This window comes from Ranitomeya variabilis, chromosome 2 (assembly GCF_051348905.1).
Source record: "Ranitomeya variabilis isolate aRanVar5 chromosome 2, aRanVar5.hap1, whole genome shotgun sequence".
Taxonomy (NCBI): Eukaryota; Metazoa; Chordata; class Amphibia; order Anura; family Dendrobatidae; genus Ranitomeya; species Ranitomeya variabilis.
The window spans coordinates 567,301,607-567,320,800 of NC_135233.1; the positions used below are offsets into that span (position 1 = coordinate 567,301,607).

The following is a 19,194-nucleotide window of genomic DNA, read 5'->3' on the forward strand; positions in this document are numbered from 1 at the left end:
AGTTTTTACCATTAGAGTTTCATTAGTTTTTTTGGGGTTATTTGCCAAGTGTCATAACTTTCCGAGCTGGATAATGTTATATATAATATTATTATGTAAAAATAGGGATTTTTGTGTACTCACCGTAAAATCCTTTTCTCCGAGCCAATCATTGGGGGACACAGACCATGGTGTATGCTGCTGCCACTAGGAGGCTGACACTAAGTGAAAACAAAGAAAGTTAGCTCCTCCCCTGCAGTATACACCCTCCTGCTGGTTCACAGCTAACCAGTTCGGTGCAAAAGCAGTAGGAGATCAATAACATATGAGCGTATAGCATGTCACATTACATATGAGAGAATAGCATGTAAAATTATACAAAAAACAAGCACAAACTAATAATAGGGAGGGAGCTGTGTCCCCCAATGATTGGCTCGGAGAAAAGGATTTTACGGTCAGTACACAAAAATCCCTATTTCTCCTTCGCCTCATTGGGGGACACAGACCATGGGACGTCCCAAAGCAGTCCCTGGGTGGGGACAACATCAGATCAGGCCGGTGTAACCGCTACTTACAAGTGCGTAACCGCGGCCTGCAGAGTCCGCCTGCCCAGACTGACATCTGTGGAAGTGTGTGAATTATAGTGCTTCAAGAATGCATGCGGAATGGAGGAATTCGCAAGCTTGCGGTCGTGCTTGCTGACGTCTGGTACCTAGAGCCCTCAGACAGGGAGATAGGTTGACGTCTAGCATGGAAGGACTCCTGGATGGTGAAAAGAATCCACCAGGCTAACATGGCCAATGAAACGGCTAAACCCATCCTGTGACCGTCAGGAAGCCTACTTACCCGCGAGAAGCCCAAGTAAAGTGTCCAACCTTCGGAAGGACGCCGTCCTCGATACGTACCCACTCAGAGTATATACTTCTTCCAGATCATGGAGAACCCATTCCGTTGTGTGGACTAGAGCCGAAAGAGATGAGAGGACGATGCCCCTGCAACAGTGGGAACACAATACTACCTTGGCATCGAGGGAAAGGAGACGGCCTGAGGGAAACCTAGCCTTGATGGTGATGAGGAAAAAAGTGTGAAAGAACAGAGTGGCGAGCTCTGAAGACTCCTCAGGACGACAGGTACGCAGAGAAATAAGGGGAGCGACCATCCCTGATAGTAAAATCTGTCCGGGTCAAAAAAGGAGTCTACTATAAGATCCCCAGGACCATTAAGGTCCCACAGATCTAACGGTACGCGGAAGAGAAAAGGCTACGGGTGAAGACTCTCTGCAAGAAATTCCATATTTGCAGTTTTGTCGCAATAAGCCGGACAAAATACTAGTACTGCAAGCGAGAGAACCTGACATTGTCAGTGTGGGTCTCCCGGGATCACTGGGGCCTTTTCTGCTTCTAAAAAGATCTCAGAAGTAGTGGAAGAGGGGTTATGGAAATTGGTACCATGGAAGAAAACGAGCATGCACTGCGATGGTCATGGATTTCGAGGTCAAACCATGAACTGGAGTACATTAGTGATCAATTTGGACGCCATCCGACCTACATCTGGAGAACTCCAGTGAAGGCAGATCTGATGGAAGACTTCCGAGTGAAGTTCCCACTCACTTGAGGAGAAACCCTGACGGCTGAATATGTCTGCCGCCCAGTGTTCTACTCCAGGGATATGTACTGCTGAGATCACGGAGTGATAGATCTCGGCCCATCAGAGAGTGCGAGGTACCTCGGCCATGGCGCTTGACTGTGGGTACCTGCCAGATGGTTGACGTACAGCGCAGCCGTGGCGTTATCCAACTGAAGACGGATGGTTGACCCGCTTGAAGGCAGTAGACCTGCTGTAGGATTAGCTGTACCGTTCGGATCCCCAGTGCAATGATCGGGAGAAGAAGACTGGAATTGGTAGTCCTTAATAACCATTGGACCAGGAGAAGGCTCCAGATGAGAAAGGAGCTAGAGACTGCCCTTTGAAAACCTGATTGACTGACTGAAAACGAGCGGAGCGAAAGAAACTGCCTCCATTGTCGTCTTTTTCCCCAGAACCGTCCTAGCGAGTTGAATGAACGGCGGGAATGAGAGACTAAGTGCACGAGCTTCTTGTTGAAAAGTCACGACCATGACTCAAGATCCTTTTTGTGCAGGATCATCCTCCAAAAGGATCTGCTGGGCTGGGAATGAGGAAAAAACTTGTCCAAGTTTAACTGCCAGCCCAAGTGAGAAGGTATTGCAAGTGATATAGACGACTCAGCGCAGTCCTGGAAGAGCGGCTAGAAAGTCGACCAAATAGGGAAGGACGACCATGCTTCTAGGGTGCAAGAAGTACATGACAACCGCTATGATCCATGCGACCACTCTGGTGCGGTAGCTAGGCTGAAGGACAAGGTCGTGACCTGAAAATGCTGTTCGCGAATGGAAAGGCGAAGAGATTATTGTAGAGGGGAAAAAATAGGCATGTGAGGGTAAGAATCCCGAATGTCGATGGATGCTAGAAAACTCCACTTTTTTTTTTTTTCTGTTGAAGTAATGGCTGAGCGGAGGAAACTCCATCTGAAAAAGGAGGACCTTGTCAAAGGTTGTTAGAAGTTTGAGGTCCAGGAAAGGTCTTATTCTTCATTCCCTCCTTCTTGAAACCAAGATCCCTTAGATCCAGACTGTCCTGGACAACGCTTCCACTGCTGGTTGGGTCTGTAGAAAAGATACGATCCCTTGTTAGTCTCCCACTCAGAAGATGTGATTTGAATCGATGTAGATAAGGTCTCTGACCAGGAGACTATTGGTCAAGCAACATCATGTGGCGGCTAAAGAAGGGTAGAGCACTGAATCCGAAAACACGAGACGGAACGAATCAGATTTGCTATCCGACCATCTGTGGTATTTTAATTGATAATACATCGGGCAGGGATACTGGTTGGTATACCATAAGAAATTCTACCCGGTTAGTCTGCCAAGTGGCAGAATGCGGGGCTGCAACCAGCAGGTCTCTTGCCATCGTCGTGCAGAGTAGAAAATTAGGAACCCTCGATCCACCATCCTCTTAACAGGGACGTGGAGAGGAATCGTCCGCTTTCTTGCATCATCCGCTAAATAGTGGTGATACAAAGGGGGGGTGCTCGGACGCCAAAAACGTGTGCCTCTGTACATCCCCAGAGTTGAGGTCCCCGGGTGGACAGAGCAGGTTGTCTGGCATTAGGCCTGGATGCAGAAGAGGATACATGGAGGCGACGCTGCATGTGTTCGTCTGTTGAAGATGTGGGGGGAATCGGTGCCCTTAAAAAAGGACCCGACGCCCATAAAAATCAGACCAGGTATGGCAACCTACTTAGAGGCTTCTGTCCAGTGAATCGTTCATCAATGTTGATGGTATAAATAGGAGAGTCCCTCCTTTTCTGAAGCTCTGGCAATTCAAGGCAATATGCGATCCATATTCAGCGTTGTTCTCAACCAATCATAGGGGAGAGGTCAGGAACTGAAAACTTCCGTTTTCTAGGCGCCTGTACGTTTTTCTAGAAACCTTGCGGCCCCTGCTAGCCGACGGCTCCCATGTAGGAGAGAGACCATGTATCTCGGTCCTGCGAGCACTCCGAGCCACAGAGGGTTCACCGAGGGATTCAATCTCTTGGTCCGAGAAAACCATGGGTTGCGGTTAGGGGATGAGTGGCGGAAGGCTCCAGAGCTCAGATAGGGTGACCAGCTTCGGATTAATGATGTGCTCTTAAGACCAGTAAATACTGGTCAGGCGCCTTTAAGACTAGGGAATACTGGTCTTGTGCCTTTAGGGGGGCCTACTGTTTATGTACCTTTAAATGGTCATGTGCCTTTAAGAACCAGGGCCTACTGGTCATGGGGCTTTAAGACCAGGGCATGCTGGTCATGTGTCTGAAGCCCAGGGCATACTGGTCATGTGTCTGAAGCCCAGGGCATACTGGTCATGTACCTTTAAGCCCAGGGCATACTGGTCATGTACCTTTAAGCCCAGGGCATACTGGTCATGTACCTTTAAGACCAGGGCATACTGGTCATGTACCTTTAAGACCAGGGCATACGGGTCATGTACCTTTAAGACCAGGGCATACTGGTCATGTACCCTTAAGACCAGGGCATACTGGTCATGTACCCTTAAGACCAGGGCATACTGGTCATGTACCCTTAAGACCAGGGCATACTGGTCATGTACCCTTAAGACCAGGGCATACTGGTCATGTACCCTTAAGACCAGGGCATACTGGTCATGTACCCTTAAGACCAGGGCATACTGGTCATGTGCCTTTAAGACCAGGGCAAGCTGGTCATGTGCCTTTAAGACCAGGGCATACTGGCAATGTGCGTAGGACCAATGTATACTGGTCACATGCCTTTAAGACCAGGGCATACTGGTCACGTGCCCTTAAGACCAGTGCAGACTGGACACGTGCCTTTAAGACCAGTGCAGACTGGACACGTGCCTTTAAGACCAGTGCAGACTGGACACGTGCCTTTAAGACCAGTGCAGACTGGACACGTGCCTTTAAGACCAGGGCATACTGGTCACGTGCCTTTAAGACCAGGGCATGCTGGTCATATGCCTTTAAGACCGGGGCATTTTTCAAGGATTACACCAGAGGAGAAGCTCCTTGAGGGGAAACTAGGTACTGTGGGAAGAGCCGGGATCGGCGGCGGAGGGCTCCTGAGCTCACTGGAACTAAGTACTCTGGTAAAAGTGACCGGCTTCTGGTTGGTCATGACCTAAAGAGCAGAGAATGCTTGTCATGTACCCCTAAGACCAGGGGATGCTGGTCGTGAAACTAAGACCGGAGTGGCTGGTCGGGAGCCTATTAAGACTAGCTCAAGGACCAGGGAATACTTCTGCGTTTATGGCCTGTATAATGGTTGAAATTTTTTTATTTTTTTTATTTTTTTTTATTATCCACCTCTGCTGTCGGTGGGGTTGTGGGGAAAGGAGAGTGGGGGGGAGGGACGGAGCGGCGTCTCCCTACCTGGTTCCTGAATCCCCTGTCAGCGTTGGATTAGATTCTCCAGCGCTGAAAGCAGCGCCGGGACCGATGCCGCAGCCGCTTCCGGATGTACACAGCTCGTGTCCGGAAGCGGCAGGGAGATGAACATGGCCGCCGAGGATATGTGGTGTTCTCGTCCTGAGCGAGAAGCGCCTGAATAGGGAGGCGGAGCCTAAACGCGCGGTCTAACATGGGCGGAGACTCCGGGATGCGGCCTACATGCAGCTGAAGCCGGGGGCTAAATTTTTGGTGCCGGCCAGCGCAGAGTGAGAAAGAAGGGTAAAAACCCCGCCGCTTGGAAAAAGGGAAGGAGGGCAAAAAAAACCGCCGGTTATCAGAGCCCTCCAGCCGCACAAATCCCAGCACTTACCTAGGAATGTGCCGCAAGGCAGAGTATGCAGCTCTGTTCAGCAGATCATTAGGAAAACTTTGCTGTCGCTGCTGTTTGGACGGTGCAGGTATGGAGAAGACCTCAATCCATCGTCCCTTTAGCAGGGAGGAGGAGAGGAACCGTCCGCCTCCTTGTACCATCCGCTCTTAATAGTGGTGGTGCAGTGGGGGCTGCTCGGACGCCACATTGTAAAGTGCCTCTGTACAGCCGAGGGTAAAACCTGGTGGGCAGGGCTGAGTGTCCGGCAATAGGCCTGGCTGCAGAAGAGGATACTGAAGGTGACACTCCAGTGCTCGTCTGATAAGGGAGGGGGAGATCGGTGCCCTTGAAGGGGCCCGTCGCCCCAAGAATCAGCTCAGGCAGTGGCTTCCCACGTCGCAGGAGAGGATATGGAGAGGTGAAACTCCCGTGCTCGCCTGTTGTTGGTTCAGGGAGATCGGAACATGAAAGAATCCGTTGTAAAAGGTAAAAAGAGTTCTTTGGGTCTGAATAGCAGACCAGTCCGTGTGCCTCCTACGGACACTAAGCAAGAACTGGTTAGCTGTGAGCCAGCAGGAGGGTGTATACTGCAGGGGAGGAGATCACTTTCTTTGTATCCCTTAGTGTCAGCCTCCTAGTGGCAGCAGCATACACCCACGGTCTGTGTCCCCCAATGAGGCGAAGGAGAAATGTTACTTATACTTCAAAGTATAAACCAGAACTAAGTGTTAGTGGTAACTTTTCACCCATCATGATAATAAAGCAACTTGCATCACGAAGTCCTACCTGTCTTAGAAGGGCCACTAGTGGGGTCATGATATCTCGGGTCACCATGTCGTCACAGACTTCAAACCCTCCACAGGTGCTCAGGTTCCTAATATCAGGAAACAGGACAGCAAGAAGAACAAATCTATATGATGATCTTGCAATGTGGGCACAGCGTAACTGTGGTCCTTGAGGTCGGGTGGGGCTAATGGTCAGTTATACACAGGGCGGTGGAGTCGGTGAGCCAAACCTCCGACTCCCCAATTTCTTTTGACTCCACAGCCCCAGTCACTACTGAGCATGTACATAAAGTGCAGCACTGATTCATCTCCACAGCCCTGCCTCACTACTGAGCATGTACATAAAGTGCAGCACAGATTCATCTCCACAGCCCTGCCTCACTACTGAGCATGTACATAAAGTGCAGCACAGATTCATCTCCACAGCCCCCTGCCTCACTACTGAGCATGTACATAAAGTGCAGCACAGATTCATCTCCACAGCCCTGCCTCACTACTGAGCATGTACATAAAGTGCAGCACAGATTCATCTCCACAGCACTGCCTCACTACTGAGCACGTGCATAAAGTGCAGCACAGATTCATCTCCACAGCACTGCCTCACCACTGAGCATGTACATGAAGTGCAGCACAGATTCCTCTCCAGAGCGCCGGTCACTACTGAGCACGTGCATAAAGTGCAGGCCAGATTCATCTCCACAGCCCTGCCTAAAAACTGAGCATGCACATAAAGTGTAACACAGATTAACCTCAACTAAAAGCCCAGATCCTTAGATAAAGAGGGAGAACAGATATTTATAGGACATTTAATAGCTTTCCCAAATTCTTATGAAACATTTACAGCACATCCTGCATTGTTTTACTGTACCCAATGTATTATATATTTTTTAGGAGTCGTCCACTTTATACTGACTCCACAGTATATACACCTTCATGCACTGATGGCAAATACCCATGTGCTTTCTACCTAGGAATCCTGCAGGTTCATGCTTCAGTATAGCGGGGAGCAGCATGGACAAAGGTCACTACATAGCAGTTTTTACAGTGTAATCCCAGAAAGTTTCTGCACCTTCTCCCTGCCAGTAACTCTGCACATAGTATTACTTACCGTAAAGCCCCCGCCGCCGTCTCACGCACAGACATGCACTTATCAAGCAAGAGCGGGCCGAGGCATCGAACGGCATCTCTTTGGAGGAAAGCTGGGATGACTTGCTTCTGCTGGACAACCTTCGAGATGCTGGCACAAGCAAATTCTCGCACTTCAGGACTAGGGCTCTGCAACTGAATTTTCAGAAGAGTTACAGAGGTCTCCGAGGGTCTAATTCTCAGTTCCCCCATACCGACCAGCCATTGTGAGAGTGGCAGGTTCTTCAGTGATCACATTGTGCTGTTCATCTGCTCGACATCCACTTAGTGGAGCAGCAAACCTACAATGTTATCACTGGATATTCTAACAAGGAGGCCATTAATATGCCAAACTATGAAAACCCCTTTAATTAAACCAGCCGGGCGAGGAGTAGAATGGAGGTTCTGCATGCATAGAATAAAACCGATCTGGCAGCAATCGCACAGAATGTCTGATTCACAGAATCTCTGATTCCTGCTGCCTGTAATTCAGGCAGCATGAAGCGGATGACAGGTTTTCTTGATATTGTTACAACACGCAACCCCTGCAGCTAATCAGCGCTGGCTTCTCTCCATCCTCTTTCAGACAAATCAGCCATATGCAAGAAGTGATAAGACAGCTGCAGCTCTGATTTCTTCCAGGTGTCAGTTACAACTGAAGAAAAAGAAGCCTCTAATCGGCAGCAGGGATCTTGTGACATGTCAAGTGATCCCCGGGAGAGAAAATGCAGACACTGCTGGAACAGCGCCGGCACCGGAAGGGAGTACGTATGTTATTTTACATGGGGAAACATGCAGATTCAGAAGGGGTTGTCAGAGTAGTGGACAACACCTATAAGGCTGCATTTTTTTTTAATCCTCCTAAGGGGATATGAACCTGGGATCACATGTAAAATACACTGCAATATTAGTCAGGGCTACACAGACAGTCTGCCATGACAATACCATTGGTAGCCCACAATTCTGTTTTGGGTGGAGGGGAATGGGTCGTGATGGGGTCAGAAGAGACATCTTCCTCCATTTCCAACCTCTTACCATACGCACTTTCTGGAGCCCCCATAAAAAAAAATTCTATATATTTGGTCCCCACCAGTCCGAACATATAAAGTATAGTAACTATCCCCATACTGAGCCCCGAGCACGAAATAACCAGGTGAGAAGGTGGTGGGGGCTCACAGTGGGGAGAAGTACAGCTAGGGCCGCAGACAAGGGGCCGCCCAGAGGCCACACGGCAGAGCCACCAGCTGCAGCCCCCCATGTTACACCCTGACAGAGGCCACACGGCAGAGCCCACCAGCTGCAGCCCCATGTTACACCCTGACAGAGGCCACACGGCAGAGCCCACCAGCTGCAGCCCCATGTTACAGCCTGACAGAGGCCACACGGCAGAGCCCACCAGCTGCAGCCCCATGTTACACCCTGACAGAGGCCACACGGCAGAGCCCACCAGCTGCAGCCCCATGTTACACCCTGACAGAGGCCACACGGCAGAGCCCACCAGCTGCAGCCCCATGTTACACCCTGACAGAGGCCACACGGCAGAGCCCACCAGCTGCAGCCCCATGTTACACCCTGACAGAGGCCACACGGCAGAGCCCACCAGCTGCAGCCCCATGTTACAGCCTGACAGAGGCCACACGGCAGAGCCCACCAGCTGCAGCCCCATGTTACAGCCTGACAGAGGCCACACGGCAGAGCCCACCAGCTGCAGCCCCATGTTACACCCTGACAGAGGCCACACGGCAGAGCCCACCAGCTGCAGCCCCATGTTACACCCTGACAGAGGCCACACGGCAGAGCCCACCAGCTGCAGCCCCATGTTACAGCCTGACAGAGGCCACACGGCAGAGCCCACCAGCTGCAGCCCCATGTTACAGCCTGACAGCTCCTCCCACTTGTGTTTTTTCCCCCCCTTAAAACTTTATATGTACAAGACAAGCGCGTGTCCCCTGGTGACCCTATGTACATGTATACAGCACGCGGCAGCGCCATGTCTGCTCTGCACATGGACCATGGCTGACAGAGCCGCCCGGCCGCCGCTCACCTTGTGCAGCAGGTCCTCGGCATGGAAGGAGTCCGTGCTCTCCTCGTCCCCGGCCCCCGCCGCTGCTGCTTTCACGGCTGCAGTAGGAGTAAACCCTACCGGCTTGAACCTACGAGCCCGGCTCTTCCCCATGATCGTTCAACAAGGGGTTAATTCAATGAACTTTATTGACAACGCACCGCATTCTCCTTTTTTTCTCCCCCTTCAACAAACTTTATTAACATCTAGCACCGCGCACAACACACTGACTGAAAATATATATTTGTAAAGCATAAGTACAGTGTTTTGTCACTGCCAGAAGTCTGTGACCTCCTCCACACAAGTTTTTCTTTGTTTTTCACCTTTCTTAAAGTCTTGAGGACTTATTGTAATATTAAACATTTTTTCATCACACACACATGACACACACACACACATATATATTTATGTTATATTGACTTCTTTTTCACCTTGTAATTTGATCCTATTAAAAAAAATCCTGTCACCAAATTTTATTATTGAAAAATCCACCCTAATTGTGTGACGCCTCGCTGCACTTTGCACCATGCGATGTCGCCATGTTCCGTTTGGCCTTTTGCTTCTTGGTCGATGTGAAGGTTCCTATTAATGTCCTAATGTGAACAACCACCATCTGCAGCCCCCCATGTTACACCCTGACAACCACATGGCAGAGCCCACCATCTGCAGCCCCCATGTTACACCCTGACAGAGCCCACCAGCCGCAGCCTCCATGTTCCTATGTCCTAATGTGAACAATCACCAGCTGCAGCCCCCATGTTACACCCTGACAACCACATGGCAGAGCCCACCATCTGCAGCCCCCATGTTACACCCTGACAACCACATGGCAGAGCCCACCATCTGCAGCCCCCCATGTTACACCCTAACAACCACATGGCAGAGCCCACCAGCTGCAGCCCCCATGTTACACCGTGACAACCACATGGCAGAGCCCACCATCTGCAGCCCCCTATGTTACACCGTGACAACCACATGGCAGAGCCAACCATCTGCAGCCCCCATGTTACACCGTGACAACCACATGGCAGAGCCCACCAGCTGCAGCCCCCATGTTACACCGTGACAACCACATGGCAGAGCCCACCATATGCAGCCCCCCATGTTACACCGTGACAACCACATGGCAGAGCCCACCATCTGCAGCCCCCATGTTACACCCTAACAACCACATGGCAGAGCTCACCATCTGCAGCCCCCAGGTTACACCCTAACAACCACATGGCAGAGCCCACCATCTGCAGCCCCCCATGTTACACCGTGACAACCACATGGCAGAGCCCACCATCTGCAGCCCCCCATGTTACACCCTAACAACCACATGGCAGAGCCCACCAGCTGCAGCCCCCATGTTACACCGTGACAACCACATGGCAGAGCCCACCATCTGCAGCCCCCTATGTTACACCGTGACAACCACATGGCAGAGCCAACCATCTGCAGCCCCCATGTTACACCGTGACAACCACATGGCAGAGCCCACCAGCTGCAGCCCCCATGTTACACCGTGACAACCACATGGCAGAGCCCACCATATGCAGCCCCCCATGTTACACCGTGACAACCACATGGCAGAGCCAACCATTTGCAGCCCCCATGTTACACCGTGACAACCACATGGCAGAGCCCACCAGCTGCAGCCCCCATGTTACACCGTGACAACCACATGGCAGAGCCCACCATCTGCAGCCCCCCATGTTACACCATGACAACCACATGGCAGAGCCAACCATCTGCAGCCCCCATGTTACACCGTGACAACCACATGGCAGAGCCCACCAGCTGCAGCCCCCCATGTTACACACTGACAGAGCCCACCAGCCGCAGCCTCCATGTTCCTATTAATGTCCTAATGTGAACAATCCATACTATCGTTCCACACTGGCTCATTTTTGTTCAGAAACAAGATAATAAAAAAAAGTGCGCCCCCAAATTTTATTGTCCTCGTTTTATTGAACTCTCAGTTCAAAAGTATAGAACAGATCAAATACGGAAAGGTACATTATGGATTCATGGTGTAGATTCCTGTAAAGTAACATATCCAGGATACCTCTATACAGTATAAAACCATAAATCACATGTATACAATTACAAGATCAATATTGTAATATCCACATATCCCCAGCTCGGGACCCAACATCTCACCAGAATCAGGGAAACATATCGGCTCACTCTACCACGGCCTGAAGGCAAGTGGGACCTGAGGGTGTTAGAAGACTGCTAGGTCCTAGGACATGACTACCACACTTTAGTACATTCTCATATTAATGTGTAGCAATGAAAAAGAAGAAAATGAGGGCACTCACCAATCTTTCACGTTCTTAGTCCTTTATTGCAACACGATCCAGTTAAAACACATGGCCGGGGAAGAGAGAGAGCCGAAGCCTGTGTGAGCAGGCGAGAGACGACAGCTGTTTCGCGCTGTGCTTTGCAATTCTACAGGTCCAATTGGACCTGTAGAAGCGCAAAGCACAGCGCGAAACAGCTGTCGTCTCTCGCCTGCTCACACGGGCTTTGGCTCTCTCTCTTCCCCGGCCATGTGTTTTAACTGGATCGTGTTGCAATAAAGGACTAAGAACGTGAAAGATTGGTGAGTGCCCTCATTTTCTTCTTTTTCATTGCTACATATTTATGGACACATTTTCATTGAGGTGCACCACCAAGTCACCACTGTATGGTTTGTCCATCCGAAGTCTGCACAAATGCACCTTGACTAGAGCCTATGAGAAGTCGTGAAGACATATGCAGTGCCGCTCTTCTCCTTTTTTCTTTTGATTTTGGATATTCTCATATTAATATTGAGAATAGGAGCGCGTTTTATCCCCTATCCAACCGAGAGATGAGTTTCTCGTAGAAAGATATGATTATGATGGATCCACAATGACCTCCCTCTGGTGTGTGTGGGATGGGTATTCCCAAGATATTTTCCAGTAATTCCAACACCTATCCCCAGAACAAACAGATGTGAGGGCACCCCATGCCATGTGCCAAAAGTCTGCGCCAGACATTCCGCCCCGATGACAGTGACACTGATGTAAATACTGTTGTAAAATACTGAATGTGTCAATGTGGCCTAGCAGGGATAAAAGTGCCCCATTATGCGGATAGGTGCGTGTCCTAGCGGTCAATTAGTAAATTATCACCTATTCTATGGCTAGGTGACACCTTGTTTTCACTGGACGATTCCTTTAAACATAGACTAACATGTTTTTGGCAGCACATATCGTGCTTACACTTAAAAATCTCTTCACCCGAAGAATGAGCTGTTTGATAATTTGTTGGGTGATCAGCAACTCAGGATTACAGGGAAACGAGCGTACACAGTACAATTGTATTGGGATCGCATTGTGAAGCCAAGGGTACTTCGTCAGCGACAAGCAAGTCACAAGAAGTCCAATCTCTTCAGATTTGTCGCAGCTTGCTTGTCGCAGTTCCCCCAGGTTCGCAATGTGACCCCATTCACCTTTATTGCACTATACTGTAGCCGCAGCACCAAACGAACCTCAGTGTCATGACCCGTGAGGATCTGGATCAGGCGAACAAAGGCCTCAGCCTGAGCCATGGGTTCACTGGGAATAAGTACGGGTTGATGATGTCACAGCCCAGAAGGGTTGGACCAGCCGACGGCACAACAAACACCAACAACGGGGATGGAAAAAGGGAGAAGAAGGACCTAACAATAGGGAAAGAGGGATGGGGCACCTCCTAACACAGCCTGTGCCTATCCCTAAGCTCCCCTAACTCCCTATGCGGGTCCTTCCCCCCCACCACCGTCACGTGCCTAGTCCCTAGCTGTCACCCCACTATACCCTTGGCTAGTGCACCACCCACTTCAGCTCACCAGCAACACAGCAGCTGCCTACAAGGAGACTGACATTAACCCTTGCTGGCCTGAAAGGAAAAAAGCTACATACATTAAATTATAGTAGAACCAGAGCTGTCACGAATCCAAAAATGAATTGTGACACTCAGCTGTTTGACCGGTATTGCAGACAGTTGCCATGTGGCCTCAGTCTATAGATATCACTCACTACATCTGTAAGTGTAGCGAGCATCTTCAGAAAGGAGCCAGAGATCATAGCATGCTGGTACCCACACTGAGTGCCCACTCATTCTGACACTGACAGCTGAGCTCCTCCAGTGTCAGTGCGCACTCGCAGGAATACAGATTTGCTCCGAGTCCTTGGCCACACCAAGGGTGCACCAAAACACCTTTATTTTCAAAAGAAATAAAATTTAATTCAAGTCCAACACTAACATTTATAATAATAACATAACTTTTTAAAGGGGCTATGTCCCCTGAATACATTTTTACAATGCTCAATCTACACATTACTAGAGCAGTGTGTGAAGGAGACTGGCTGACTGTCATCTTAATAGCTAAACCACCACCTTGTCTTTCTGTACAAAGGAGAACGCTGTCTTATTAATGGTTGCATTTTACTGGGCAACCTCTTCTTATCTGCTGAAGTGCCCCAGCTAAAATAAGCCTGCCGACACACTAGCAGTATTTGTTCAGTATTTTACATCAGTATCTGTAAGCTAAAACCAGGAGTGGAACAAATAGAGGAAAAGTATAATAGAAACATATGCTCCACTTCTGCATTTATCACCCACTCCTGGTTTTGGCTTACAAATATTGATGTAAAATACTGACCAAACTCTGTTTACCTATATAATGTGGGCCCTGGCTACCACTCATTGTCAGAGAGGCTTATGCTGCATGGCTGGAGGTTATTGGAGAAGGCGTTTGGTGGATTTATTTGCGACTGTCGCTGGGTTTTGAGTGTGTGATAATTCCCTTCCTTCTCCTACTTTGGTATAACCCCCATCCTCCATTCCTCGGTGCATCCCTCTGTTATATGTGAGTGTATAGTTGGTATCTTTCGTTACCCCTGTTCGTATTACCTTGTTAGTCTGGTTGGTGTATTACGGTACACTACAACTCCCCTCTTCCCTAGGTGGGGGAAGGGTACAGACTGAGGGCAGATTCAGGAGCTAAGGCAAGGTATGTGGCCCTGGCATCTTCACCTTCAGAATTAACCCGGGGAACAGGGCTAACTAGGGCTCGCTTAGTGTTAGGCTACTGTCACACAGTGGCACTTTGATCGCTCCGACGGCACGATCCGTGACGTTGCAGCGTCGCTTGATTATCGCTCCAGCGTCGTAGACTGCGGTCACACTTTGCAATGCACGGCGCTGGAGCGATAATTTCATGACATAGTTGCGATGTAGAAGTCATACGGGACATTGGGAATATCGTGCACACCTTTGTTACACGCTGGGATCATGCCGCCACAGCGGGACACTTGACGACGAAAGAAAGTTTCAAACGATCTGCTACGACGTACGATTCTCAGCGGGGTCCCTGATCGCAGTAGCGTGTCAGACACAGCGAGATCGTAACTATATCGCTGGAACGTCACGGATCGTGCCGTTGTAGCGACCAAAGTGCCACTGTGTGACAGTACCCTTAGGGACAGGGAAGGAGCCCTGGGTCCCAGGACACCCAACAACAGAGTCGTGACAAAGGGGTTGTCTGTCCAATAGTAAACAACCTTTTATAGGGAATCTGTTGACCAAGTGGCAGCCTGAATCAGACACTGCCTGCATAATCCAGTTGACTGACAGGTGTATACAGAGAAAGATCTGTCAGTCATGGAGCATGGGGAAGGAATAAGCCATACAAGGATCGCATCAGACTAGTCATCCAATACACATTTGGCTGACTTTTCCAGAAAAAAAAATGCTACAAGGTTTCAGAGTAAAACTTACCTGTTGTAATTATGCAGCTAGGCTCTTATTCCTACTGGTAATGGATCATGCAGCATGAATTTTCTGATGGGTAACCATTAAACTTTTTGAGACAAGCATCCCCCACGGAAGAATAGGTCATCAACGTTATATGGCTGGTCAACCCCTTTATTAAGATTGATATAAGCACTCCGTAATAATAGGACTGCAGAATAGAATAGTCATTAGGAATGAGAAGACCATGGCAGCAATACCTCAAGATCAGTGGTGTCCACCGCTACAGCAAAGCAATCAAAATGGAAATTCACGCCCCAGCTTCTCCTGATCTTAAACCTCAGAGGGCTTTCCACTCTTCCCTCCGTCTCAAGGGGCCCCTTGCTTGACCAACGCCACATGGAGGCATGGAAATCTATTTTCACGTTCTGTGCTGAAGAACATTACTCTCTTACTAGAGATGTGGATACACTCATTTATATTCTTTATGGCGCCTGGAGAATTGATCTGAACAATTCTCTGGAGTTAACCGTTGCTTGTGGGACTAGCACCTCAATTGTCGAAGCATTCACCACTGCTTCTTGTGGTTCACACCTCATATCACAGCACGGCGAGACCCTCGGCCGCAAGGATCCCACAATATAACACACAGTCGCCGACAAGAAAAGCCAGCATTATCCAGGGAAGGTAATGGTGTCGGCTGATAGCCCAGTGGAGATTTAGGAACTCACACAAGTGATGGGCTGCGAGAACCGTACGCTGCCTACATTCAGAGAAATGGAAAAATACAGAGGGGACCCGAACTGATATTCAACGCCAGAAAAAGAGATCTGATTCATGTCTATTGGTGTCCTGATTAAATTAGTAATAAAATCTCATCCATTGTCCCAAGTGGGACTCACAGTCTTAACGCCCAGCTTGTGCCGACAGAGACACTCACCCCATAAATTATTAGTTTTCAGTGAGCACATTAAAAGGCCTTTTGGCACACTGCATATCTCAGAAGGAAAGCAGCACCATTTTATTTTTGGGGTGCTGGATCATTTTTCAGACCCCCTTCTACCTTTTGATAAATCTTTGAGGAACCGGTAGAGGGAATAACGTCTAAGCATTACATATTGCCTCCTGTATGAGGTGCGTAGACAGCTTCTTGTATTAAACATTAATTTTCAGCATGGCACAATGTAGAGTTTTTTCATCTATTTTTATTTGACTTAAATTTTTTCTGAATGAACATCAGTAATAAAACATTATGTCCATAACTAACTGATGTTATCAAACTATTCCTTAGACTCTATCTGTACAAGAGAGAAAAAAGTAGTATAAAGAAAACAGACCAACCCATTAAAGTAAATGGCAGCTCACTCTCCCCAGTCCCACAAGCTCGCTGCCTTGGGGTAATTCTTGACCCTGATCTCTCCTTCAAACCACACATCCAAGCCTTTTCCACGTCTTGCTAACCTCAACTTAAAAATATTTCCCAGATCCGTACATTCCTCTACTAAGAATTTGCAAAAACCCTAGTCCATGCCCTCATCATCTCCCGCCTTGACTACTGTAACCTCCTGCTCTGTGGCCTCCCCTCTAACACTCTTGCACCCCTCCAATCTATTCTAAACTCTGCTGCCCGACTAATCCACCTGTCCCCCGCTATTCCCTGGCCTCTCCCCTCTGTCAATCCCTTCACTGGCTCCCCATTGCTCAGAGACTCCAGTACAAAACCTTAACCATGACATACAAAGCCATCCACAACCTGTTTCTTCCATACATCTGTGACCTCGTCTCCCGGTACTTTCCTGCACGCAACCTCCTATCCTCACAAGATGTCCTTCTCTATTCCCCTCTTATCTCCTCTTCCCACAATGGCATACAAGAATTCTCTCGCGCATCACCCCTACTCTGGAACTCTCTACCACAACATATCAGAATCACGCCTACCATCGAAACCTTCAAAAAGAACCTGAAGACTCACCTCTTCCGAAAAGCCTACAATCTGCAGTGACCACCAATCGACCAAACCACTGCATGACCAGCTCTATCCTCACCTACTGTATCCTCACCCATCCCTTGTAGATTGTGAGCCCTCGCGGGCAGGGTCCTCTCTCCTACTGTACCAGTCATGACTTGTATTGTTTAAGATTATTGTACTTGTTTTTATTATGTATACCCCTCCTCACATGTAAAGCGCCATGGAATAAATGGCACTATAATAATAAATAATAACAATAATAAAAGTGAATTTAAACTACAATTATAATAGTTATACCAAAAAACCTTGTAAAATGTGTGTATATGTATATATACACTGCTCAAAAAATAAAGGGAACACAAATCCCACATCCTAGAAATCACTGAATGAAATATTCCAGTTGCAGATCTTTATTCATTACATAGTGGAATGTGTTGAGAACAATAAAACATAAAAATGATCAATGTAAATCAAAAGTAATATCCCATGGAGGTCTAGATTTGGAACAATACTAAAAATCAAAGCGGAAAATCAAATTACAGGCTGATCCAACTTCAGTGGAAATGCCTCAAGACAAGGAAATGATGCTCAGTAGTGTGTGTGTGGCCTCCACTTGCCTGTATGACCTCCCTACAACACCTGAGCATGGTCCTGATGAGGCAGCGTATGGTCTCCTGAGGGATCTCCTCTCAGACCTGGATAAAAGCATCAGTCAACTCCTGGACAGTCTGTGGTGCAACATAGCATTGGTGGATGGTGCGAGACATGATATCCCAGATGTGCTCAATTGGATTCAGGTCTTGAGAACGGGCAGGCCAGCCTATAGCATGAATGCCTTCATCTTGCAGGAACTGCTGACACACTTCAGCCACATGAGGTCTGGCATTGTCCTGCATTAGGAGGAACCCAGGGCCAACCGCACCAGCATATGGTCTCACAAGGGGTCTGAGTATCTCATCTCGGTACCTAATGGCAGTCAGGGTACCTCTGACGAGCACATAGAAATACAAAGAAATACCACCTCACACCATTACTGTCCCACTGCCAAACCGGTCATGCTGAAGGATGTTGTAGACTGTAGAACGTTCTCCACTGGGTTTCCAAACTCTGTCACATCTGCTCAGTGTGAACCTGCTCTCATCCGTGAAGACCACAGAGCGACAATGTCAAATCTGCCAATCTGGATGTTCTCTGACAAATGCCAATCGCCGTGCATGGTGTTGGGCTGTAAGCACAACACCCAATTGTGGACATCGGGCCCTCATACCATCCTCATGGAGTCTGTTTCTGAGAGTTTGAGCAGACACATGGATGTTAGTGGCCTGCTGGAGGTCATTTTGCAGCAGGGCTCTGGCACTGCTTCTCTTGTTCCTCTTTGCGCAAACTACGAGATAGCGATCTTGCTGCTGGGTTGTTGCCCTCCTACGGCCCCCTCCACATCTCCTGGTGTACTGACCTGTCTTATGGTATATGATCCATGCTCTGGACACTGTGTAGACTGACACAGCTACCTTTCTTCCCACAGCTCGCATTGATGTGCCATCCTGGATGAGCAGCACTACCTGAACAACTTCTGCGGGTTGTAGACACCGCCTCATGCTACCGTACCTCTAGGGGTGACAGCAATGACAAACTGCAAAAGTGACCAAAACAGCCAAAAAAGATGAGAAAAGAAAAATGGTCTGTGGTCACCCCCTGCAGAACCACTCCTTTACAGGGGTTGTCCTGATAATTGCCTATCATTTCTACCTGTTGTCTGTTCCATTTGCACAACAGCAGGAGAAATTGATTCCCAATCAGTGTTGCTTCATAACTGGACAGGTTAATTTCACAGAAGTGTGACTGACTTGGAGATATTTTTGTGTTGTTTAAGTGTATCTTTATATTTTGAGCAGTGTATATATGTGTATATACATGCATACATATATACACACACATTTTTTCTGAGCGCTGAGGCTGATATCAGCTAACCTAAATGTTCAGTACCCTAATGTCCTACCTATGGAGGTACTAGGAACACCTAACTATGATGCATTAGGTGGAGCACTGCATTGAGTGAATGGTGCAGACAAGAATTGGAATTGTTGACCACAGCAATGTGATCGGTACTTTCAATCTGCCTTAACACAATCAAAGCTGACTTCTGGTGACTCTAAGGGTATGTGC

The 19,194-nt window shown here is 48.5% G+C and overlaps 1 protein-coding gene across 1 annotated transcript in view; it reads right to left on the bottom strand.

Moving 5' to 3' along the window:
• Positions 1–9,482, bottom strand: part of HEATR3 (HEAT repeat containing 3) — a 29,844-nt gene extending 20,362 nt beyond the window's left edge. The window contains exons 1-3 of the mRNA XM_077288225.1: positions 9,294–9,482; positions 7,233–7,405; positions 6,126–6,213 (exon numbers count right to left, since the gene is read on the bottom strand). Of these exons, the coding sequence (XP_077144340.1) occupies positions 6,126–6,213; positions 7,233–7,405; positions 9,294–9,425 (393 nt within the window). The 5' untranslated portion in view covers positions 9,426–9,482. The remainder of the gene's footprint in view (positions 1–6,125; positions 6,214–7,232; positions 7,406–9,293) is intronic.
• Between the last annotated feature and the right edge of the window lie 9,712 nt (positions 9,483–19,194).